The following is a 26516-nucleotide window of genomic DNA, read 5'->3' on the forward strand; positions in this document are numbered from 1 at the left end:
CCGCTGCTGATCGCGAAAATCGGAGATCTGCAGATCGTGACGGCAAAGTTGTTCCGAGTGTCGTCGTCTGAATTCATTTTCCCTGGCGAGAATACGAGTACTTGTTTCGCTCAAAAGAATATTTTATTCACCAGCATGGAATGAATATTAAGCATCGATGTATAATGATTTGTTACGTTGTAAGTTTCCTGTTGGGCTATAACCGTCCAACTGCAACGTGGTATATATCTGTGTCGTGGAAATATTTCATAAAGCGAATCTGCGAGGACTCGGTCATTTGCAATGCGCCAATTTTGATCGATTTTGTATATTATGATCATGGACGTTTGCGCTCACCCAGTTTTCTCCGTTCTGTGTTGCAGATAAAAATCGACCGACTCGAAGACCAGACTATGTTATTTCGGATAACGGATTGATCGCACCCGTCGCTTCATTCACACGTGAGTATGCGTTAGGTAGATCCCCCCGATTTCGCGGGAGGCAAATTCGCGCGCCGCCGTAGATACCGCGCCTCGTTAATTCGACGGTGACGTTATCCGGCCCTAATGACTTCCACAAGTTGCCGCGATATTTCGAACGCGACTCACGCCGCTATAATTAAAAGTTACGTCGACTTGGACAGATGACCTTATGTACTTAGAATCCTTTCTTCCGCCGTTGGCTCCTCGCAGTTTGCACCACGGGAATTGTCGGGAAAAAGAGAAACGATAATGCGACGTGACGCCCTTCCGCAGCCAATAATAATTCCCGTTCGCGTCTTTTACACACAACCGGATCACGATACCTTCGACCTTATCGCAACGAGACGCTTGTTCGGCTGCTCTCAGGTCGGACATGAAAAATCTTGGTTCGCGTTGGACGGTCCCCGACATAGCACGCACTGCCGCAGCGCGTTCGTCATTTCTCGTCGCCATTTCGTTGGAACGAGATTCAAGTAGCAGCAACAGCAGCAGCAACAGCAGCAGCAAGAGCAGCATCCGCAACAGGAACATAACTAGAAGTAGCGGTAGCATCAGCGATAGCAACGGCAGCAGCAGCAACAGTAGCAGCAGTATTCGCGTGACGGCGATCGACAAGAAGAGGGAGAGCAAGAGCAGCGGCAGATCGGCAATCGACGTGCTGCACGGAGCGCACTTATCCGTCCGACCGTACGTAACGGCGTCGTGTGACCGCATCGTCGGCACGACGCACCCCGTCGAATCGACGACGCCCAGGAACCGGCCGGTAGCCGGCAAGTCGCGCCGCCTTCAGCACCGGATCCGTCGTCCCCGACAGCCGCAGCAGCAACTTTACTACCCCCCCGCGTCGTGGGACACGCGCACACCACACTTCAGGAACTGTTAGCACCGATCAAAAGTGAGTCCGGCCGAGATCGTCGACTCACCCCGTTCGATTCTTGAGCGTCTGTATGCATGAGCTTTAGCCTTCTCCTTTCATGGGTTGTAACATATATTCGTCCAATTTGTTTAGTATTTTTAATAACGAAGTATGTTACAACCCAATAGATAGTTTTCGCGATATATAAAAAATGTCGTTGCAGCATATTATCATGTTTAAAGCTTTAGGTTGTTATTTTAAATCCTGCAAAAGAGCGAGAAAGTGTTGCAGTCTGAAATAATTTTGCCAGGGCATTGAAAGAAAGAAGAAAACTCATGCGTGCACTTGATAATATTTCAATTCTCGAGAATGCAAGTTACGTTTGAAGCACTTGACGCTGAGCTTTGATCGCCCTACGTCAGATGTGATAATTCTGACATCGGGGAAAGCTCCATCGATGTTACTTTCATTTATTCTTATCCGCACGTCTTGATTCTCTTTTGTTATTTTTATCACCCGTAAATCACTGTTTGCTATTTTGTATTTTATTGATCGCGATTTGCACTCGCAGGAAGGTGGCTCAGCTGTGCGCAGCCTATAGACAATGTCCGAAGATTCTGACTCTATATCAGAGGAAGAAAGAAGTTTGTTCCGTCCGTTCACGCGGGAGTCCCTGGCAGCGATCGAGGCTCGCATCGCCGAGGAAGAGGCCAAGCAGAGGGAGCTCGAGAAGAAGAGAGCGGAAGGCGAGGTATGTGCATTCGACGCATTTCAACTTTTCTTCGCGCATTAACTACATCGATAATCTCATAATTGATCTCACGTGCGTACTCTAGGACGCGTGATCCCTTGAAGTAACGTCACATAAATCGCGCGGTCTGCGTTTCGGTCCATCTCGAGTGTGCTGAAATTACAGGAATATTGTATAAACCATAAATTATATTAAAAAATTAGCGGAAAAATTTCAAGACACGTGTTTCGCGTGAATGTTCGTATACGCTTATTATTTTCTGGAGAATTTGTATAACGTTGTTGTTATTTTTAAAATTTGTTAAGGTCCATGTTATTTATGTAATTTCGCAGTTGAAGTATTTGTTAAAATACGGTGGATATTTATTTGACGCTACTGACCTCCCTGCGAACAATAATATTCCTACGTAATCATTGTTCCTACTGCGCTCGTGAATACAACGTGAGCAGTATAATAAGAAAAATTCATGACTTAAAAAGAAAGAGCATTTGTTTAATCTGAAAATTCTGTTACACAGGTCATCCTAGAACTCTTGAAAAATTCATTTCTTCAGTCTTCAGCCATCGCGCCTCAGCCAGGCGCTTGTATAAAATGCGCTAAAATTTTCCCATTAACTCCTACTCATACTTAAGGTCTTACCATCAAGCTTTTATCTCCACGCTCATGTTTATAAATTAAATGATATGTGCAGTAACAGGCAAGCACCATAACATTACATATTCTTATTACAGTTTTCTCTTGAAAAATATTTTATCAGAAGGCGCGACTTTAATAATGATATTATCAAATAAAATGCGCAGAGAGAAAGAAAGAGAACACAATAAGACAAAATAAGATAAATGAAATTTATCAGTTTCAAAAACACCAAAAGCAATAAAGCCATAACACATTTGCATAGCGTATTTGATGCGTTTAATAATGCAATTTCAATTTGCTCAGGTAAATCGAACGAAAACGTTTAAGATAAACGTCAATATCGGGAAAGGCTTTCAATTACAATCTGATTGGAGCACTTTTGTTTGTTGAGAAATATAATATAATACTATGTTCTCGAATGTATATCTGTAAGAGCAGATTCTTTATTTTTGCTTTTGATATTATTGGTATTGATCGATCTTAAGTATGAGCCGCTTTACCATTGTTTCTCCTATGCCTAGCTCTTTCTGTAGCGCCGTATACAAAACCTATTCTTTCCCATTTTGACATACTGTACATCTTACGAACTGCAATCATCTGTTTCCTCTATCCGTTCGCGTTGACTGTTCGCTTGAATCTTTCGCTGAACGTAGTGAAGGTGTAACTATCTCCAACCGACGACTACTTTGTTTAAATATACAATATTTATATATATATATACACATACATATATATATCTGTCGTCGCGTAATATACTCTGTGTTGTACAAAAGACATGCCACTTACGAAGCTCGATGTCTGCAGTGTCACTTATCTGTGCCTGTTTATCATGTTTATGTATATATATACATATACATATGTACATTATTTATACATATAACGATATACTGTTCGTATGCCGTGGCCCTCTCCGTTCGCTCTCCTCGCCGCACTCGCGTTAATTGAGTAACGCGCGAGTGCCACGCGATGGAAACGGGCGATTATCACGGAGGGGCGTATCAATGTAAATGCAACGAGCGAGTCCTTTACATCCTTATAATTAGCACTCCTAATTTGCCTCGAGCTATAACGGCAGCGCCGATAAAAGGAGCGGATTTATTTATCAGCCTTCCTACTCCTCGCCTGACGTTCGTTCGACATCGATCGCGCTGTTTGAAGATTACTTTCGCAAGAGGAGCGAGTCCTCTCCTTTTATTGCCTCCTTGTATTATACTCCGGCGACGAAAGGTCAAGGAGAGAACGAGAGAGAAGTGAGATCAAGACTGGATTATCGCAACACGATCGCCTCTAATTAGTCTTCGAAATCTAAGAGCGCGAACGTCTTCGCGAATTTTTTCTTGACCGTCAAGTTCCCGTTGATCAACCAACTAACATCGATTTTTCGAAATATTTTGAAGCGGCTTAAAAATAAAAGTACTTGCTGATTACTGCCGATACCGTTCGCTGTGAGATCTGGCCTACTCTCTAGCCACGAAAGGTGCTTTCGGATTTTCGAACGAGCCGTGTTTTTCCGCCAGTTAATCCAGTCCCGATCAAGGTTGACGTGCTTGGGAATCCTCTTTTCAGGCTTGCCTGAGATCCTGTGTACTCCTGTCGTGTGTCTATGTCGTGCTGTAACATTGTATGTTTTTCTCCACTTTTCCTGCTGTCCTGTTAATCTCTCTGTCTTTCTTTCTCTCTTTCTCTCTCTTTCTCTTGATCTCTTTCATCAAATCTATTTAATCCAGCTCGTACCTCTCCGCAAGCTGCGAACCGATCCATCTCTTTTCGCGTTGCCCATTTCCCCTTGCCTGCATATATCCTCTTCCGTTCTTTGACTTACTCATCGATATCCCCCGTATTCTCTGTATCTCTGTGTGTAACGACTGTTTCTCCATTTCTCCAATTTCAGGGAGGTTTTGGACGGAAGAAAAAGAAAAAAGAAGTAAGACGTTACGTCACGCTAAGTAATACCGCTCTCTATCTCCGACTTCTACCTTACTAACATACACACATACACACACACACACGCACACACGCACACACACGCGCGCGCGCGTGCGCACATACACGTTTCACATACGCCGACATAAATACATATACATGCGTTCATGCAACATGCACACGGCCTACCATGAACACACACGCACACGATCTCACGATTTCTCCTCACTCGGCAGCATTTGGCCGATCGATCGATTAGAGACACGCGTCACTCACTGCCCGACACCACACGTACGGTATTTGCTCACACGTTTTACAGAGAGAGTGATTGAAAACGGGAATAATAAATTTTCCGAATAGTTCAGCGAATCGATGTCCTCGATAATAACCGCGAACGATTCTGCATCTTTGAAGCGCATTGAAGCGGGGAACTCGTATACGTTCTCAATAAAGCACGCATATAATTTAATACGAGCATTTTGCAGAAAAAAACTGAACGTCAAGTCAAATCCAATTGGATGTTATTTATTTTTAATATATTTTTAATAATGATCCTCGGATCATTTTATTCCGGGACGTTATTTCTGTATCTCCGCTCGGCGGGGAATTTTATGAAACATTTATTATTGATTACCGTTGAATTATTAAATCGAATCGAAACTATCGTGCATCGATTATTTTGCGCGATGGCGATATCCCTGCTGAATTATTCACGTCGAGCTCGGTGTAAGCTTCAGCTCTTGCGCCATTTCATGTCTTTTCGCATGTTACAAGCATCTTTACGGGAAAAAAAGCTGCATTATCACCGAGCTTAAACGTGCGCGATGTCGTAACAGGTTTCAATCCCTGGTTCGCTGCGTGCTACGGTGTACATCGATTCCGTCGTCATCGCGAATCGATATATTGATCGACGGAATGCCGAAGATGTGCAAGTTTAATCCGCGTAAGGCATTGAATTCGCGAGCGCGTTTTGATTAATTAATTCGGCGACTATTCCTGACGGAAACGCGAGCGACTCGCCTTGACGATATCTCAATGTCGCGGACTTTTGTCGGCATCGAGTGGCTTCTCTTATCGCGATATTTATCGCGATTACTTCCTCTTTCGAATATTACACCGTGGTCGAAGTAAAAGTCTCGTGGCAAAGTCTCGTGATAATTTGCACGCTCACGACACGAAGCAGCGTGATTCTATATACACGTACACACACTCATATAGCCCCTTGGTTGTTTGCAAATACACAATACACGCTCCTTGGCAAGTGTCTTGACGTCTTACGATGAAAAGCGAGCTGTGCTTGCGCTTAACGCGCGACTTCCCCTCGAAATATTTGCCGAATCTCCTGAATCTCCGCGCTTCCGGTGCACGTCTGCGAGAGAGTTTGGGATCAATTGTGACGGCGAGAACAATCGCGACGGTCGTAGAGCGTACGTAATCCTCAGTTGCCGTTTATGCGATAAAAGAGAATGGAGCAGATGGATAATGCGAGAATAAATAGCATTACTCGCTCCCGGCAGAAGCAATTCTAGCGAGGACTTTTCCACGATAAACGCAGCAATTTCTCGCGAGGATCGTTGCAATTAATCCCGAACTCGATTGGATGGAACAATTTGGGAGACAAGATGCTCAAATCCAAGTTTCAAAGGCCACTTTGAGCGCGCACGCGTCGCGCACACACTCGCTGTAATAAACGCGAAATAAGACACGTAATTCTTAATGGCAAGTACGGGTACGAGTACTTACGAGTACTCGGCCATAAAGACGCGCCCTCGAAGTGGCAATACGCGGATGTAATAACGCAACAGTAGTATCATGACACGTGCATCGCGAAGTGCATTTCGAGTGGAGGTCGCGGTCGCCTGATGACGCTTATATAGTATCGTATGCCGAACGTGTAACGCTTGCGCTCCGGTACTTTCTTCACTTCTATTTACCTTTTTCTTTTCCATTTTCTAATTAACTCGCGCGTATGCCGTTGCAGTGCTGCTTCCAACACGAGCAATGTAGCCGCACGAGTCGCACGCAGTCGCGATAACGCGGCGTAATCTGGAATCCTATTGATTCACTGTCACATTGATAGCAGGAAGTCCTGCCTACTGTCCGTGAAACAGCCCTGACAAATCGTGGGCGCCTCAGGGATGATCTTAATCTCTCCGCGAAATTTCGCCCGATTCAGTGAAATTCACGAGGGTCTAATTGTCTGCGCGCTTCTCGCGCGTTACGCTTGCTTCCGCTTCCTGTCTCGTGGTCGAATCCGCGCGTGTGCTCCGATCGAATTTCCCTCGTGATTCGACGACGAGCGGGAATCCTCACGCACACACGAGCACTCTCTGCGAGAATCCCGGGAACATCGACGAACACTTGGCTTGCGCAAATTAGATCTAGTCATCCTAGATCGTATACATTTTAGCGAATAGACATCTTTACTAGACGTAGGATACCCGCCCAAGTCTCGACACGTAGTTAGGACAGCAGCTGCGATTAAAAGTACCTCTTTACCGCATCGCAAAGTCGATTCGGTGGACTTGATTTCCGTCGTTCGACATGAACGTACCTCGACAGACCGCTCGGATCGTTAAGATCTTAAACGTCATCGCGCATAAATTTAACACAGGCGCGTAAACATGGAGTATAATCGCTCGATCTACCAAAAATTTCAGAAAAAGGCAAATGAAGATTTGAGACACTACAAAGTAAAGACTACAAGCTATAGAATACTCGAATGAGACGTATTGGTGAGAAGGAGCGTCTCGATTAAAATCGAGACGTTGATCTGCCATGCGTACGCTTCCGCGACAATTTATGCGCGACGATGATCCTTGGACGAAGATCGCTGATCATTCCGCTACGCCGAATCCGATAGAGACTAGGATAGTGCTGTGTCTAGCGTTAGCCGGACTAGTATCAGTCGCAATAGAGAGGGAGAGAGAAAAAAAAGGAAAAGAAAAATAGGAATAGTATCTCTGATTACGACTCGGCAGTGATTCGAGCCGTAGGAGGGACCAAAGTCGAGCAGATCGCGTGGACCTTCTTCAGGTTCGTATGTTCACGACCCGCTTTTAGCACCGATCGAACTTGCTACGTGCAGTGTGCGAGTGTGCATCAATCTCCTCCCACACAGGTGCCGCCTTTGCCTCCCCCGTGGTGATTTATCACGGCAGCTCGTTAGCTAGAATCTCGCATAACTTTATTTTAACGTAACGATAAGCTCCCGGGTTTTATCAGCGATCGCGTAACTCGGCGAGTCTGTTCAAGATATCGAACGACTGTTCTTCTTCGAGGAGAACAGTCCTCTCTCAGTTCTTTTTCTCTTTTTTCTTGCCAGTGTGCTCTCCGGCACGTTGATTGACAGTCACACGTAATAATACGCTTGTTATCACGCTAGATTCTTCACGAGTGAACGCCTTGACGCTCTTTGGAGCTTGTTTCGTGATGCACATGCGGGCGACGATGCAATGCAGCGCTATAGGGCTCATCTAAAAGCGGGTTATGAATAACTGGTGCACTTAGAAAAGTATGCGGATAAATATTTCCAAAGGAGCGGGACTCGAACTTTTGAATATTCATACGGCGGCATCGGTGCGCCGCGTTTGCATTTCACATACGAGAATCAAACGCGACGACCCGTATACTTTTCGTCCTTCTGTACGGTCAAGTTTATATTTGCGACCGTATCCGATGCACGTACCGGAATGTCCGTAAATATATATTTTAATCTTTTATCGGTCTCCTATAAATCACTCGGCGATGAAGGAATATGCAAGATATTAATTTTGGAAGATTACGTGAGTGAGCGGAGAGTATTTATAACGAAGATGACGTGGTTTGTATCGCTCCTTCGCGAATAAATATAATTGCAGATATATATATTAATCTTTTATATCCGAGATGACTGAACACACTTATAACACTTTGTTATAACGCTTTGTTGCGTACGGATATTTTTGCGTTAACAGTAATAGAGAATTATCGCGATAGTCGGAAATAAATTTGCATCGCATCCTGTACATTCATGCGACGCTTTATCATCGAATGTGGAAACGCCACTGTGTGTGCACAACCGAAAGCATTGTGCTCGTTTAATTTACGATCGCAGAAACCGATACTTTGGAAATATTTATTTCACCGATTGCTCGATTATTTTTACTCTTCATGCTCGAGTACGGAATATGATATGCGTGATGCGGTGGCCCAATTTGATCTTTCACGTACACATGCGAGAGATGGAGCTAATTGATGCATTAAAAATTATTTTCGCAAAATTTGACGCGCTGTCAAAAAGCGAGGTGAACCTTTTTCTGCTCGGCATCACGTGCATCTCTGACGTATTCGCTTCGGTAAAAGGAATGCTACGATCGCTCAAAAGATTTTGCTCTCGAATTTGGGTTTCAGACCTATCTTCCATATTTTACGATTGCTCACGATTACATTTCTAGAAGAGCCAGAGAAACATCATTTTGCGCGAGCAAAATGCTGTGATTGCGACACGACGGAACAGTCGGCGAACAGTGTCCGGGTGACTTTATAAGCATCTCGTTCGCAGGTACGATATGACGACGAGGACGAGGACGAAGGTCCTCAGCCGGATCCGATGTTCGAGCAGGGAGCGCCGATCCCGGTCCGACTGCACAACGAATTTCCATCCGAGTTGGCCTCCACACCTCTCGAGGATATTGATAGCTTCTACCATAATCAAAGGGTATCGGGCATTGATGCACTAATTAGTTTAACTCCCTTAGAGGAATTGAGTTTTCGTGAGACGCGGAATATTAGAGTGGGTTTCTAACGAGCGCACGCCCACTATCGGCCGTAGCTGGTGAAGCTATTTTCAAACTTTGGCTCGCAACTCCGTAATTGCTTCGTGTAATCTTTTTGCAGCTACGTGTGTAACAGCACAATGGGAAAGCCGCGTATCTATAGAAAAATCTATAATTTAATACCGCGATGAAATACTGCCGGAAAATCATTAATCCACAAAACGAACATCTATTCTGTCTGATAAATGTTGCATTTACGTTACTAAATCCAAAATTTATCACTAAGATTCTCTTGAATCGAGTAAATTATGTTACTATAAAGCGATGCTGAAGATTATATTTCGGTTATTTTGATGCTTCTGGATTTTCAAACGACATACAATTAAACGCTGATACTTATAAGCTGGAACAATTTCTTTTAAATCGTATATGTCCGTTTCTTATTTGACCAAAAATCTTAAAGTATGTATTTGTTCGCAGACCTTCGTCGTCATTAGCAAGGGAAAGGACATATTCAGGTTCTCAGCGACGAATGCGATGTGGTTGCTCGACCCGTTCAACCCTATACGACGTGTGGCCATTTACATATTGGTTCACCCGCTCTTTTCCCTCTTCATCATCACTACGATATTGGTTAACTGTATACTCATGATCATGCCCACCACGCCCACCATCGAGTCCACCGAGTAAGTATCCTTTGCTGTTCTCATCCGCGAAATTACGTGATTCTGCTGAGAAAAGGAGAATTATCAAGTACTTGTAATACAAGTCGAGTTTCAGCCAAGCTCCCTCGTTCTTAATAACGAAACCACTCGAACGATTGGAATAAGTGATTTTAGATTTTTGATAGATACATGAAATATGGAAATATCTGATTCGATATTAATAACATCACAGCTATTATTAGTTGTTGAATATTTCGAATAAAATGTGCCAACAATTATCCGGAAAATCCGTGTGGATTTTTTTAGCAACATTCAAGTTTTGTATTAAGAATTGATACAAAAGTTTGCATTTAAATTTTACTACAAATTAATATCGTTTATTTTAACGGCAGCATTTACATATCTAATTAAATCTCGGTTTATCTGTTTTCTTGATTTATTTTCCGGCAATCGACAATTCTAGATACATGCTTGATACTTGAAGAAGAAAAGCGAAGTAAATTTTATCATTGCATTTTGCGCGCGTAAGTAAAAGAGAGAAATGGAGAGAGAAAGATGCTTTTATTTTATGAGATACACAAGGAGCAGTGACTGGGACGATATATACACACTTAAGCTTACCCTTAAGTGATTGTGAACCTATGTAGTTTAGCGTGTTAACAAGTGCCTAAGCCGGAGATGCGCTTATCATTGATTACTTGCTCTTTCCAAAGTTTCAAGATTTATCTCGTTCACTCGTTAATTGCCATTTGAGAACTGGCAAGAACCTCATTGAAGGCTTACGGCGAAACATATGTCGTAAAGAATAGATATTTTAATGTTCTATATACATATATATGTATGTGTATATATATATATATATATATATATGTACGTTTTATAGCTCTAATATATGAGTAGAGACATGTGATAAATTGTATTCCGTTGGTAAGTTTTGTACTAGATTCTCTAGAGATAGCACTAGGCGTGACGGGCGAACCGCGCGAACGATTCAACGAGTAGCAAAAATGCTACAAATTTGCAAACGTGGTTATGAAGATTCAAGGAATCAGAATTGCAAAGAATCTCGACAGTTTTAAGAGACAACACATAAGTATATGTACATTCATTATACACAATTGCTATGAATAAAAGATAGTTTAATTTAACGAGCGCAAAATAGATAAACGCTCTTGTAAGTTCTTATCACGATATTATAAATAATAGAAAGTTGAAATCTTTTTGTTATTATTCTGTATTTCACTGTATCTTTTGCAGTTGATATTATGATTACTCTGACAATGAGTGCGGTGATTAATTTTTATTATCTCTCGCTATGAATAATTCGTTCGCGTGCACTGTGCCTGATGCGAATATACTGGTAGCTAATCTGTACACATCAATATGCAATAAAATAGATATCGATAGTTACCGAAGATTATATTATCGAGTTTAGACGCGACTGATGTTGCTAACACAAAAGTATGTGTGTGATCATACTATTTAATATAAAATTTCTCCGCTCGCATGCTGCGAATTTATTAATAAAATTTATTAATAATTTATCAATCGAGATTTACATACTATAATACATTTAGATAACAGCGAATGTATATTTCATATAATAAAATAATTAATGCACTAATTAGGCGGAGATTATTATATCGATAGTCATGATCACGTTTTCACGCAAGATGTTTGCTGTTCGCGCGCGTTTTTCTCAGCGACTCTAGGCACGCTAGGTGTGCATAGATAATTATGATTAAGAGGGGCATTTAAAAAGCTGAATGCTGTTTGTTGTTTTCAGAGTGATATTTACGGGCATCTACACATTTGAGTCCGCCGTTAAGGTGATGGCGAGGGGTTTCATTCTGCAACCTTTTACCTATCTTAGAGATGCATGGAATTGGCTCGACTTCGTAGTTATAACTTTAGCGTGAGTAGTTAAAACTTATTCTTCTTAAAGGGAGGAAAGAGGGAGGGAGAACGGGAACAAAGCACAGAAAGTAAAGAGACGGACGCGAGTACACGGTAGAGTATGCTATGAACGAAAGAGAGCGAAAGGGATCGTCGTCGTTTTGCCGAAAGAATGTAATCGTGATGATCCTATGTAATCGAAGAATTTTAGGCTCTAATTCTACTTCGACCTCGTACACGACAAAAAGATAGAATGTTATAAAAGAAAAACTAAACTTTATTTATTATCTTCTTTAACTATCTTTTCAGGCTTCAAAGACCTAAAACAACCCCCAAAATTTCCGATAAAAAGTCTCTCACAAAGATTGCTATATCTAGAGATTCTTTTAATAGCACACAGCTGGATTTATTGATTGTATAATGCAATTAAAAAAGAAGCAACCTAGACCATTCCAAAGAAACGGATTACTGCAAATCGATGAGTAGTAGCAACGAGAAATACAACAATGTTGATCAAAATTATGACGACTTTGTACATGATAACATCGGAGCGACATCCACGAAACGCTAATTAGTACTTCAAGTTAGATCGTTCCAGGTTATGATAGTAGAAGACTTCTTCGCTAGATCCGTTGAGTATACTAACGTAAGAGATTTCCATAGCATCGAATAATACGTATATATTCAATCTTCGTTCATATCACACCTCACGATACACGCAGACATGTACGCGCGCATACACGCATACACTCTGGGGTGTACTTATTGTCTATAGGTACTTAAAGATTAGTTTACCTAGATAGGGATAGCATTATTTCTTATCTTTTAGTCTTTTTTGGCGTTTTACAAACAACGAGTTCTTTATTGCCATCGTAATACGTTGAATTTAGACGTTAGCACTTTTACGTCGAGTCGATTAAGTCAGTTGACTACTAATTGTTGTAGTTTAGCACACATCTATATACATACATATTATTATTATTCTTACTTGAGTAATTGTTCATAGATGATCGATACGTGTATACTTTTCACTCGATAAACTCGAGTAAACTTGACTGCGCATCGTAACATCGCCGATCGCGTGCCACGAGATTCAACGACTTCCTATTTGTGTTTGACAAATCGCCTTTTCTTCAAAATAATTAAGAATGTCTTCGAAATAATTTGTTTTCATTTTGCTTTCTTGAATTATTGCCATTATCAACGAAATCATTATCGAGTACAATGAACAATCACGGATATCCCGTCCTTTTTTCAAAACTATTCCTCAAGATTAACAAACGCGCTCTTGGAATCGCGTTATTGTTTATGAAAAAAATTATTAAAATTATTGAAAAAACTGTTTGCCTTTATCAAGAACGTAACATACTAGTGCAAACTAAGAACTCGCGTATGTACACCGCAGAAAGAAATACTGCGGTTAGATAATACTTGATTAATTTGTCGGAATCATGTTTTCACGAAAAAAATTGATGGAAACGACGTAGGCTCGGGAGACACATTGTCGAGTACAATCTTGCGGAACCCGTGGCAAGTGGTACACGGCATGTTACATTGAATCGTGCATGCAGTAATAGCTACCTTACGATATACACGTTGCAGTTCGTGCAGACTTTTTGGTAGGCTATAGGAGAAGTAGAGCGAGTAACCGTTTGCGTAACTACTATCCCCCGCCCCGATCTCTTCTAACTTGTTTTGTCTTTTTGTTTGTATCACTGTAATGTGTGTGATGTTCGGGTGTATTGCAGTTATGTGACGATGGGCATAGATCTAGGCAACCTTGCCGCTCTCAGGACATTTCGAGTCCTCCGAGCCTTGAAGACTGTCGCTATTGTACCAGGTATGCTTAGAGTATAGAAGTGGTCGTAGAACGCAAACACATAGTTGGTTCCCAGACACACTTGCCGCGGTTGTATACATCTCCGCATCATCAACGTGTCCACACGACCGGCATCATTTCACTGCAGCTTTCTACCGCCCTTCGCATCATCATTACCCTCCTTCACCGCCCGTTTATCCGCTCGTTTTGATATCTACTCTTCTCCGATCCATTTCGTGCAGATACGACTTCTCTCGCGATCAATTTGTTTCTCCATTTCTTCCGTTCCGTTTTCCGTTCTTTATCATTTTGCGTTCGCCAGGCAAATCGTCGATCTCGACTGCACGAAACTTGTCCGGAAGTAGATGGATGCGAAGAGGATAAAACCTGATCGCATATCGTATCATACGATATCGGGAGAACGGCGTGTGTGCAGTTTCAGATGTATTCAGATGGTATTCTTTTACACTTACGTTTTGATTTCCGAGCCCGTGAGTTGCGCATCGAGCAAGCCTCTCGAGCTTTCATGTCAGCTGTCACAAAATCGCGCGCGTCATGACGCTTCTGCCCCACCGCTTGGAATTGTGCTCCCCTGTTTCATTTCCAATTTCGAATTTCTCGAAAGAGAAATACTCATTTCGCACTTTACACTTCATTCGTGTGCCTGTCTCTCGCGGTCGAACCGCCATTCTTCTTTCGCACGACAAGCCGATCGGCATCTCTCCAAGCTGCTGTCTCCAAGTCGTCGCAGACTCGAGACTGAATCTACTGCCCTTCTGTTCTCGTTGTCTAGGTCTGAAAACCATTGTCGGCGCTGTGATAGAATCCGTGAAGAACCTGCGTGATGTGATAATCCTGACGATGTTCTCCCTCTCCGTCTTTGCGCTGATGGGCCTTCAGATTTACATGGGGGTCCTCACGCAAAAGTGTATAAAGAACTTTCCTGAGGACGGCTCCTGGGGTAATCTCACCGACGAAAATTGGAAGCGGTTTGTTAGTAATGAAAGTAAGTAAGACTCTTTTCATGAAAATGTGAAAACACGTGAAAAGAAAAAACCATAGCACGTTCGTGGCGTCTCCGAGAGATCAAAGCTGTATGAAACTATAGATGTCTTTGCAACATTTATTGTCAAACGTCTCTTATCCAAGAAGAATCTCAAAGTGCGATTGACCTGCATTGCATAAGCTAGTTGAGCGTTGACATTTCGACAGTACAGCTTTAACTTACGAAATGCACTATATTAATGAAGGGCTTTGCACGAGCTAATAATTCTCGAGGTGCAGTTATGTGTGCTAATTGGTCGTTTTATGAAATCATTTTCTTTTGATATTAATTTCCGATAATACCGATTCATACTAAATCACGGTATTTTTCGTTATTTCTCTCATGCAGCTAATTGGTACATGGACGAAGCTAAAAATATACCGTTGTGCGGAAATATTTCGGGGGCGGGGTAAGTTGATCAATTTTTGCTTATCGCTTTTTTTGCAATAAAGCCACCAGCTTGGACTGATCAATTTTATTTTGATTAAAATAGAGATTTTAATTAGATGCTAGGAAAGTTATTTAAAGTATACGCTTGCGGTTTTGATGCAAAACTCACGAAATATTTTTCGAACACAGGCAGTGCCTTCCCGGCTACACGTGTTTACAAGGGTACGGCACTAATCCGAATTATGGCTACACGAGCTTCGACACCTTCGGTTGGGCATTGCTCTCCGCCTTTCGTCTTATGACACAGGACTACTGGGAGAATCTGTACCAACTGGTGCTACGATCGGCCGGACCGTGGCATATGCTCTTCTTTATCGTAATCATCTTCCTCGGATCCTTCTATCTTGTGAACTTGATCCTCGCTATTGTCGCGATGTCGTACGACGAATTGCAAAAGAAAGCTGAGGAGGAAGAAGCCGCCGAGGAAGAGGCCATGAGAGTAAGTGATCAGTTAGCAATTTCCCAGCAGGCTCTTTTCCGATTTAACGAAAATGTCGAAGCGTGACTCTTAACACTTTCGTTTTCGCTGTATAGTCATGTAGCTATGTATTTGATCTATTTTGTTTATTTTATATTAATTCTTTCAAAATGTCAAAATATTTGTGAGCTATTTGTCACGTTGTATATGATATTCTCGTAGCTGTTAATTTAAAAATATCTTGAGTTAAGCGAAAAATTTTTCTCTTGATGTTAACAGGAAGCCGAAGAGGCTGCACTCGCAAAAGAGAATAAGCTCGCAGCGCAGGCCGCGGCACGGGAAGCCGCAGCCGCGGCAGCAGTCGCCGCGGAGCAAATTGTTAAGTCTCCTTCGGATTTCTCATGTCACAGTTACGAATCGTTCGTTGGTCAAGAGAAAGGCAACGACGACAACAATAAAGAGAAGATGAGCATACGGTCGATCGAGTCCGCTAGCGATCCGAGGCACCTCAAGCAGATCAACAACAACCACAGCGCTGCCAATAAAGTGCGGAAAGTCAGCGCCGTAAGTATCCGGCTGGGCGATGTACGGATATCGAACCTTCCTCCGCGTCGTTTTGACGTAATGTACCGTGTTGTTGGCCCCTGTTGTTCATTAGAAACCTCCCCCATACCTCGCCCTTACGAGAGCAACTTGTGCGAGGCTGTTCGATCCGACTCGACTCGTCGGTAGCGCGCGATTGTGATCACGAAATTCGGAATCAGGCCGTTTCCGGTCCCGCTGGATGCAGGACAGGTTTGCGTTACGTCTGCGTTACGTTACTGTGGGCTAACGGAGATTGTCAGGAAGTATGCTGGGTAAATCTCGGCGAATGCAAATCTAGATCAGACGAATCTGATTAAAATAACTCGCGCATTGTTGATATAGGCACTAATGAATAATATATCCAATATCCTTCCCAATTAATTTACATTATTAAAACGCAGATGCAGATGAATTCAGATTAGATTGTGTAAGTGCCTGGCACGTCTCATTATCTTAACAATAAGGCCTAACACACACACAGCGGAAAGAGGAAAATACCGCGACGAGTCGAGCCTTCCCGTAACATCAGCTGTTCTGTAGCATGCTTGGCGTATTGTATAGGATGTCCCAAAAAATGTTTATCGATGTAATGGAGTGGAGAAATTGAATCCCGAGCCTCAGCAGAACTCGGTGCAATTGATCTCTAAATTGTAACGAATTCAATTCCTGCCAGTGGCACGTCGCTCGGATTTTGAAGAAGCAGAGATTGTCACTCTTCTTCAAATCTCTTCGAGCATTCCGCTACTCGCGTACGCCTTTTTTGGGATACTCGCTGCGTTTTCTCGACTGCTCGTATTACTGCCATGACCCTTTGGATAGGTGGCTTTGCGCATAGAACCCGTCTCCCTCTCGTTGGTATCATTTGCTCTATATAGTTACATCGTAAATGCATTTTTAAATGTCGCTGCTTCGATTGCGATTACATGGTGACGCGCGGAACCGTGAACGTTTCGGCCGTAATAATACCGACACGCCGCATACCAGGCATTACGATCATGTTTTACGGAGCATGCATGCAGAGAAGCGAATGCCGCGATTAGTAGCCAATCACGGAGATACGAAATATCGGGTAATGTCGCTTGTAATGATGCATGCTGTCTGCGCGGGACACGGAAATTTCAGTGCAAGTGACAATGCCGTTGCAACAATTCGCAATTCCCAACGTGGAGAACAACGTGAGAAATTAGATGATGATGTTTTCCTAGCACCAAGATGTACGATCACTCCGATTGATTGACCGAGCCCAATTCGATCGCGGACGTAGTCGCCGATCTTCGTGTCTCCTTCACTAGCCTAGTGTTTTTTTTTTCTACAATAGATGATCTTACTCGCAACCTGCCTTCTCACTCGACAAGAATGTTCTCTCGTGTAAATCTCATCATCTTTCCTTTTCTTCTCTCTTTCTCTCTGCCTCCATCCACGATTGTGTTATGTGTGCTTCTGCAAGTGTTATGTAATACTCTACCTATTTCGAGTGCCTCGTTGGTGTACACATTAGACCACGTTACGAGCCGTTTGGTGGGAGATCTTTTCTTGTTTTTTTCTTAAGGTTCCTCGCGCCGCTAATGGCCAGTTTACTTATGCCTACCAGGAAAGTCTGCGGAAGGTACGTGTGTCACGACGTGTGTCTCTGTCAGCACCGACCGTACGTACACTAAATAGCACTCTAGGATCCGATCACAATCTCTCACGATGTCATCCTCGAGAAGCATCATTCATCAGTGCTCCGCGCGTTACGACCCGCAGTTGTCAGCGCGTCCGAGGAAACGTTCTTGCAAATCGCGCATGTTATCACGCGCTCATTCATCCTCCTCGCCGGATTTTCATCCCGACTCGTGGCAGCGCGAATCATCGCGGCGATGATCGATCGTCTCGTGCAGCGGCGGGCATCGCGAGATGACTGACACGAATTTCGAGCCGAGCGACCCGTCCTTTTTTTTCTTTCAATTGCGTCCGATAGGAATTGATGTCGCGTGTATCATCCGGAAGATTAATTGCGGATCGCTTAAAACCTGATCAGATAGGCAGCCTACAACTGTCGCGTTTTCTCGATCATCGAACTTTGCGATTGAGTGGTTAAAGTAAGGAAACGGAACGAGATTAGAGAAGCTGGTTTCTTCGAAGAGTCACCTGCTGTGTTAAAATTCAAAATTGTAATTAAATGGGTTCTACTCGTTAAATCAAATAGGTCTTCAGATCATTTTGATTTAAATCTCTTAGATGTTGAAAGGCATCTATTTCCTATCTCTCGGAGTGAATACGGTGGCTCTCAGGACCCACTTTGGACAGTGTCAGCTGAAGCCTTCACGCATCACAGCTCGTGACTCCTCAAGCGATCCGTTAAGCGTTACGGTAGGTCACGATCGATCTCGAACACACACCGGGAAATGTCACGTGACGGTCGTCCCGCGGGAGTGTCGTCTCCGTCGCTGAAAGAGAGAGAGAAAGAGACGCTTTTCTGGCTGGTCCTCGCCTGCGCCTCGCCTTCCGAAGAGAGGACCGGGAACGGAGAGAGAGAGAGAGAGAAAAGCGGTGGTCCGCTTTGTTGTAATTTCAGGCGAGCCTGAGCCTACCCGGCTCACCGTTCAATCTGCGTCGCAGCAGCCGTGGCAGCCACCAGTTCACGATACGGAATGGTCGAGGCAGGTGTTTCGTGCCTCCGGGTGGCGACCGGAAGCCCCTCGTGCTGTCGACGTACCTGGACGCCCAGGAGCACCTACCCTACGCCGACGACTCGAACGCGGTCACGCCGATGTCCGAGGAGAACGGCACGATCGTGGTGCCGGTGTACTACGCGAATCTCGGCTCGCGTCATTCATCCTACACCTCACACGCTTCGCGGCTCTCCTACACGTCCCACGGCGACCTGGCCTTCCCCGGTATCCGCGGCATCGACAGCATCGGCAAGCAGATCACCAAGCAGGAGCAGATCCTCAGGAACAGAAACAACAAGCAGACGACGCCTGCCAACGGCCATGTCACCGACACCAATCAGAAGTACCATTTCGTAAGTGATCTTTCAGTGGATTTCGAGGCTGCAGGGTACTATTGCGATAGAATGATCGGCGGATAGATCAGTGGATAGGTGGAGAAAGATTCCGGAAATAGAGTTAGGGAGAAAATCCCGGATTAGGCGCAAGCGAGTTTGACGGAAGGCAGGGTACCTCGGAGTCTGCTGAACTGCGGGAACGCAGCGTGTTAATGAGCTTCATCTCGCGGAGGAATATATGTTTGTACGTTTGTGTTTACGCACGTGTATCGTGTGATTAGTCAGCGACTGCACGAGCGCTGCTCTTGGTACATTCTATTTACGTTCTTAGCGGAATATACCTTTATCAGTTTCGGTCTTCGTATCAATATACACCGTGCTTCAAACATATTTGCATAAATTTGTCGTGGACGTTAACGCGCCAAGATCTGACGTTCACCTGACGCAACGATCCTCCCATATTCGCAATTCTTGGAAATCTTTCAGGAGGCCGATCTGGAGGATCCCATGGGCAAGACCAAGCAGCAAGACAATCCGTTCATCGAGCCATCGCAGCAGCACGCCGTGGTCGACATGAAGGGTAAGGTCGCGCGCTTTCATCGCGTCTTTGTCACCAACGAGTTAGCGAACGAGTAATTAGGCTTCTCTCAAGTCACTAAATCAAATTTACCATCTCTCATGTCTGTGCAGACGTGATGGTGCTGAACGACATCATCGAGCAGGCTGCCGGCCGCCAGAGCCAGACACCGGAGCAAGGAGGTAATGTCGCGTTTCTCCCTATCGCATATCTTCCGCATCTCGAGTACCTCGAGTTTTCTTTCTCTCCAGTTTCTTCCCGTACCATCACCTGTCGCAAAACTGTGTATATCTTGTTTAACGTGTGATGAGCATCCTGCCGTTCGATGTACACTATAATTTGAGGTCTCTCGTGTACTACTTCTCTATTGCGTTCTGACATACTTCGCTGGACGTTTCTTCCCTAGGCTGCGCGCCTTGTACATATTATGGGTAGACCGTGTGTCAGGTTTCATTTATAATTTTCAACCCAGCGCAGTCGCGAGATCACCACATCCGTCATTTCATCGTTTCATTCGTATTTTCTTCTTTTTCTTCTTTTTTTTTCGTTCATGATCGAGCATGGTGTGCAAATCGATGCGGCTCCGCCATGTACGATGTGGCACGATCATACACGTCTGTCAGCGATCGCTTAGACGAGCATCTAAATGACGGATAATGTAAAGCGCAGGATATTGTCTCTCCGAGCAGCGTGATGCACGACGAGAAAGAATCACGATTGCAGCCCGTAGGCCCTTGAGGGCGGTTTGTGAGAGTAATTTTTTGGGGAAACAGAGTTTGTTCGTTCCCTGCGATATGACACAGATTACCACCTTCGCCGCAGCTGCACGACCCTGGTAGCTTCATGCTTCGATTTTTTTTCAGATTGTCTCAATCGTCGATAAATGTATATATAATATTTAATAATAATTTCCTAAACATGTGTTGCCTTTGAAATATTTTTTTCCTAAGCTTATTAATATTTTTGTTTATTCTGTATATTATACAGGGTGAGGCACCTAAAACAGGTCACCTGAATATCTCGGCTGTTATTTGTGATAGAAAAAAATGTGTCAGACCAAACTTGCATGGTTTCGAGGGACACATAATTTGTTCTAAATAGTTTTTTATTAGGTGGACGCGTAGAGGTCATATGAAGGTCAACTTCGTTTTTTTAAATGGTATGATATGTTTTTTTACGTACCATCTAGTGGAGCGTTTGAAGATGCGCACATTGATCTACGGGTCAAAATCATTCAAGATTACTGAAGGCCAACTGCAAGGGAAAATAATTTACTTTATATTGCCTAGAGTTCTCTGCTATTAAAAATACTGTAAACTCAAAAATGAAAAAGTTCTAGCACTTAGAAATTTTAGCCTTCAGTGACCTTGAATGATTTTGTGCGCATCTTCAAACGCTCTACTAGATGGTACGTAAAAAAACATATCATACCATTTAAAAAAACGAAGTTGACCTTCATATGACCTCTACGCGTCCACCTAATAAAAAACTATTTAGAACAAATTATGTGTCCCTCGAAACCATGCAAGTTTGGTCTGACACATTTTTTTCTATTACCAATAACAGCCGAGATATTCAGGTGGCCTGTTTTAGGTGCCTTACCCTGTATATTACATTAATATATCAATTAAAATTTCTTTCTTACAAACTGCAAAAAAAGCACGATATTTTATTTTTCAAGTAATGTCTAAAATATCTGTTGTTTTATTTTTCTCGATGATTGAGAAATCCTGTTTATTTTTCATTTTCGATATAAAACTGCAGCGATTTTGGTTAATCTTACATTCAATACTTTTGCACCTGCATCACCACGTCGAAGGGCACTATCGTGTTCGTCTCGGATGCACAGTACAGCGAAATCAGCATATTTCGAAAATAGAAAGGAGTGTTCGGTGACGCGCTGTTAGTTTTCGCAAAGAAACTGATCGATGATTCAATAGCTTCGACTTTTTGCACGCATTGCTGATAATCGCACTTTCGCTGCATCGCGTCTGCGAATTTCGTTATCGTTGCCATCCGCGAAAATCAAGTTCGTTTCTTAAACACCGCGCTGATTGTCGCTTGGTTTGAGAAGTGTACAGCTATGTGTGATTTGTTTGTCAATTCTATTTCACTGTAAAACATTTGAGTTGGAGAAGAGAAATTCTGCGGGTTCAAGTTTACGCTTAATTGTCATTGATTGCTTACGTTACAACAATGTACAAAATTTAATTGTTAATTTCGCCGCAGGAACATTTTTTAATAATCCAATTACATTTTGCTTTATCATAATGGTTGATTTTAAAAGATGAAAGATGATAAAATAATTTTTATGACTTCTCCAGCGACAAAAGTTTTAAAATAATATAAACTTTAGTAAAATGTGAAAGCTTTATTATTTAATTTGTATGAAACATAAAATATTAATAATTACTGTCGAGTTCAAATGTTACAATGTAAATATGTCGCATTGCACATCATTCGCGCTGTGATAATTGTTTAACTTTTATTTTTTACTTCTACATCGGCAATTTACGTGAATTTGTATACACAAAATATATCAAAACGTTATGTTGTTTATTTTATCAAAATAAACAAAGTGTCAATTTCTATTCTAAAAACCAAGTATTTTTATAAATAAAAAGGTCTCTTATATTTACAAAATTGCACGTAATGCAACGTTGTAAACAGTTATGCAAGACACATAATGTTAAAAGATATTTTGCACAATGTAGCGTTAGATATACATATTCAAAGGTACGCAATTCATTGCTCAGTGTATGCGTGCGTGCGTGTGTGTGCATAATGCGCCTTTCTTGATTTCGCCTTCTGCTTGCCTGCCTGCCTGCCTGTGTATATAATCTGTGATCTCGAAGAATGAACCTGATTAAAGAAAAACCTCTTTCCCCAAAAAGAGTGGTGTCAGACAAAATTACTAACGCGCGTTACAGTTTCGACCTATTACTTTCCGACAGACGACGATGAAGAAGAGCCTACATTCAAGGACAAGTTAGTGGCCGGAATGTTCCGTTGTATCGACATCTTTTGCGTCTGGGACTGCTGTTGGCTCTGGCTCGAGTTTCAGAAGTACGTGTCCTTCTTGGTCTTTGATCCATTCGTAGAACTCTTCATTACACTCTGCATCGTCGTCAATACGCTCTTCATGGCGTTGGATCACCACGACATGGACAAAGATATGGAGCGAGTGCTCAAATCCGGCAATTACGTGAGTGTTGCGAACGCGATATTGTCGCGAAAGAGATGGATGTACATACATGCACATCTCCACACGATGCATCGCGCGAATTAAATAATTTATGATCACACGAGTAATCCGAATCGAATTCTAGTTCTTCACGGCGACGTTCGGTATAGAGGCGACCCTGAAGCTGGTAGCGATGAGCCCGAAATATTATTTTCAAGAGGGTTGGAACATCTTTGATTTCATCATCGTCGCTCTCTCGCTTCTGGAACTGGGTTTGGAAGGCGTGCAAGGTCTGTCGGTCTTACGATCCTTCAGATTGGTGAGTACTCTTCATGTTATCATATGCGATTGTCATCTCGCCGATTAACCAGCAGTGAATTATTTCAAGAGCGATTGTCGTGAATTAAAAATGCGATCTCTTTCAGCTGAGAGTGTTCAAGCTGGCTAAATCGTGGCCTACGTTGAATCTGCTGATTTCCATCATGGGCAGAACGGTGGGCGCGTTGGGTAATCTAACGTTCGTGTTGTGCATTATCATCTTCATCTTCGCCGTGATGGGCATGCAGCTCTTCGGCAAGAATTACACCGACAACGTCGACCGCTTCCCGGACGGCGACCTGCCTAGATGGAACTTTACCGATTTCATGCACTCTTTTATGATCGTTTTCCGCGTGTTGTGCGGAGAGTGGATCGAGTCCATGTGGGACTGCATGCTGGTCGGCGACGTCTCCTGCATACCATTCTTCTTGGCCACCGTCGTCATCGGTAACTTGGTCGTAAGTATAAAGGCGATTCATATACGTTAAACATCTTAACGTTCAAATCTCTACGTCATTGCTTCAGTTTTTTCCTGTCACTGTAGTGGCGATTGGATACATTTTTCATGTTTTAAAGTTGATGGGATCCTATAAGACTCCCTTGCAATGTTTTCTGCTCGTTCTGCATAATTGCTTCGTATAAAGCAATTTTAAAAATCAGGAATTTTTGCGAGCATTTTATTCTTTAATAAATTTATTTGTAGATGAAAATTCGATGCGACTAATCACCCTGTGTCTCAATCGAACAGGTCCTGAATCTCTTCTTAGCTCTGTTGCTCAGCAACTTCGGCTCGTCGAATCTGTCAGCTCCGACTGCGGACAACGACACGAACAAGATCGCGGAGGCGATCGACCGAATAGCACGTTTCATTAAATGGATCAAGCAAAATATTCTTAACGTCTTAAAGTTGATGCGAGCCAAACTCACCAATCAGATATCCGATCAGGCGCCAGGTGAGGGACCGTCCAACAGTTGGAAAGAAGGTTTATATCCAATCAGATCGCTTGCTGTGTGCGCTGTGTAGTTCGTGGGCACTGTCTCTTCAGTTACTGCTTTACACTTTCACACATTTGTGCTGGTGCCAGTCGGCGACCAATGATAATAGATCACGAAATGACAATTTACAACGAAAAACGGAGCAGTCGCAATTCAAACGCATGAAATTAAGCATTTAAACATTTTTACAAATTCATGTATTTGTTGTTGATCGTAATGTAACGTTGATAATAATAATACGTAATATATACGTCGACTGGCACATTCGATTTATTATGCAGACTTCAATTTTACTTAGTTTGCTATTCTGCTCCGTTAAAATTGCATCGACGTATTTGTATCGTAAATTTCGTTTACGATTTGCAATTCAAATAAACAATTCAGCTTCTTCTGAAGTTTGTCCGGGTCAGAATCTGTGTAATTATAGTGATTTGATCCAGCAATATTTGGAAATAGATAGACAAACTGTTGGTTGATGCACGGTGGGATTAATCGCGAATTAAGTTTTGTTTCGCTGATTAGCCGCCTGGCAGTTATACGTTGCTATGCATCTTATTTTGGGAACGCATTTTTCTACTTCGTGGTTTCGACGACGATTTTATCGTTGTCCAGAAAGACAATACTAATTTACTATTATATTAAGTAGAATTAGACACGTACATAAAAACTCGCGTGATACATGCTGCATTTCGGTTCACAGCGAACCGCTCTTCTAAATGAATAAGCATTTACAAATTTTATGCGTTTTAGCTAATATACTAATAAACTAGTAAAAAATCAAAAAATACAGACCACGATTTTTGAGAATATATGTACATAATTTTTAAAATCTTTCTTTAATTTTTTCTCTAAAACAGCAAATTTTATTAAGTGTTTCATTAGCAGTCTATGAACGCGATATTGATTCGCATCTTCGTATATTTACATCGACAGAAGATTTTATAGTAATCGATTTATAGAATTTTATATAAAATTTTATAAAATGATTTTATAGTAAAAAAAAAGCTCGATGCAGCAGGTATCATGCATAAAACATTCACGGATCGGAATCACTGACGCACACAGTTTCCAACCGAATCGGAATACTGATACCATCGAGCATAAATGACACCATACACTGATTGCATGCAAACGACGTGATCATGTTGCTAATTGGTTTGATTCCTCGATTCGACGATGTCGGGAATCGCAAATGCGAGAGCGGTACATACGTGTGCACGAGAAAGACATGTATATACAGCAGACGAACTACCTGTATGGCGTGCAGTATAATTTTTTTTCTTTCTTAAGCGCGTTTCGATTTGTCTTTTAATACGAATCACCTGATAAGGGCGGGTTAGAGATTTTGTGTGACTGTGCAGATGGAATTGATCGCGATGGGGACCTAGATCTTGCAGATGGAGAATTGGACGCGTACAGAGACAAGAAGAGCGCCAAAGAGCTCAACCAGCTTGAGGTTGCGATTGGCGACGGGATGGAGTTTACTATCCATGGTAAGCGTATCGGGAACGACGAAAAAATATGCAACAACTTTGTTATTACATATATAGGTAACATAATGATAGTAACAAGCCATTTTGTCTAGCATCTTTCATAACGTGTTAAAATGGTAAAACGAACACAAGTTTATAAATTTTATCTTCATAGCGTAGAGAAATACTATAAGAGGAATGCTAGACGAGTTTTCTCTTCATTATAAAACATTCGCAGCGTGTTTAATATATCGAAACTGATTCCTTTTCCAAAGGAGATTTGAAAAACAAGCTGAAGAGGGGCAAGCTGTGCATGAACAACACGAAAGTCATCGCAAATTCGATAAACCACCACGATTATAGGCTGGATAACGATTACATTAATCAGAACGAAGATGACACCATCAGGTCGGTATCTTTAATTCGTTTCACGTAGCAGGACAGTTTCTTATTTCTTATTCGATTGTCTCTTCGGCAGTAACAAATCCTATGGCAGCCACAAAAACCGGGCATTCAAGGACGAGAGTCACAAGGGCAGCATGGACTCGCTGAACGGCGAGGAGAAGAAAGACGCGAGTAAAGAGGATCTCGAGCAGGAAGAAGGCAAGTCCAACTACTATTCGATTTTATAAATTTTTTAAAAAAATTTGTAGGAATAAATCAGAACGAAATAATTGCGCAGAAAATATTCGTTTCACGCATCGACGTGATAAGAAAA

At 42.5% G+C, this 26516-nt stretch overlaps 2 protein-coding genes across 20 annotated transcripts in view; both read left to right on the forward strand.

Moving 5' to 3' along the window:
- Positions 1-834: 834 nt before the first annotated feature.
- Positions 835-1344, forward strand: LOC105285683. The gene has a single exon (XM_011350054.1). It carries the CDS (start codon positions 835-837, stop codon positions 1342-1344), a length of 510 nt encoding a protein of 169 aa, XP_011348356.1.
- LOC105285619 (sodium channel protein para) overlaps positions 1220-26516 on the forward strand; it is a 43988-nt gene continuing 18691 nt past the window's right edge. For 2 of the 19 annotated variants that reach the window (XM_026971900.1, XM_026971901.1), the window contains exons 1-21: positions 1220-1356; positions 1889-2068; positions 9171-9326; positions 9865-10070; positions 11836-11964; positions 13694-13785; positions 14558-14770; positions 15158-15218; positions 15389-15698; positions 15957-16241; positions 17812-17868; positions 18820-19269; positions 19738-19831; positions 19942-20010; positions 22759-23033; positions 23158-23331; positions 23438-23788; positions 24079-24313; positions 25667-25819; positions 26074-26206; positions 26277-26401. In XM_026971900.1, the coding sequence (XP_026827701.1) occupies positions 1922-2068; positions 9171-9326; positions 9865-10070; positions 11836-11964; positions 13694-13785; positions 14558-14770; positions 15158-15218; positions 15389-15698; positions 15957-16241; positions 17812-17868; positions 18820-19269; positions 19738-19831; positions 19942-20010; positions 22759-23033; positions 23158-23331; positions 23438-23788; positions 24079-24313; positions 25667-25819; positions 26074-26206; positions 26277-26401 (3715 nt within the window). In that variant the 5' untranslated portion in view covers positions 1220-1356; positions 1889-1921. Of the gene's footprint in view, positions 1357-1888; positions 2069-4595; positions 4629-9170; positions 9327-9864; positions 10071-11835; positions 11965-13693; positions 13786-14557; positions 14771-15157; positions 15219-15388; positions 15699-15956; positions 16242-17811; positions 17869-18819; positions 19270-19737; positions 19832-19941; positions 20011-22758; positions 23034-23157; positions 23332-23437; positions 23789-24078; positions 24314-25666; positions 25820-26073; positions 26207-26276; positions 26402-26516 lie in introns of all 19 variants that reach the window. The other 17 variants (XM_026971907.1, XM_026971906.1, XM_026971915.1 and 14 more) reach the window with 14 other exon arrangements.

The sequence above is a fragment of the Ooceraea biroi genome, chromosome 8 (assembly GCF_003672135.1).
Source record: "Ooceraea biroi isolate clonal line C1 chromosome 8, Obir_v5.4, whole genome shotgun sequence".
NCBI classification, from domain to species: Eukaryota; Metazoa; Arthropoda; class Insecta; order Hymenoptera; family Formicidae; genus Ooceraea; species Ooceraea biroi.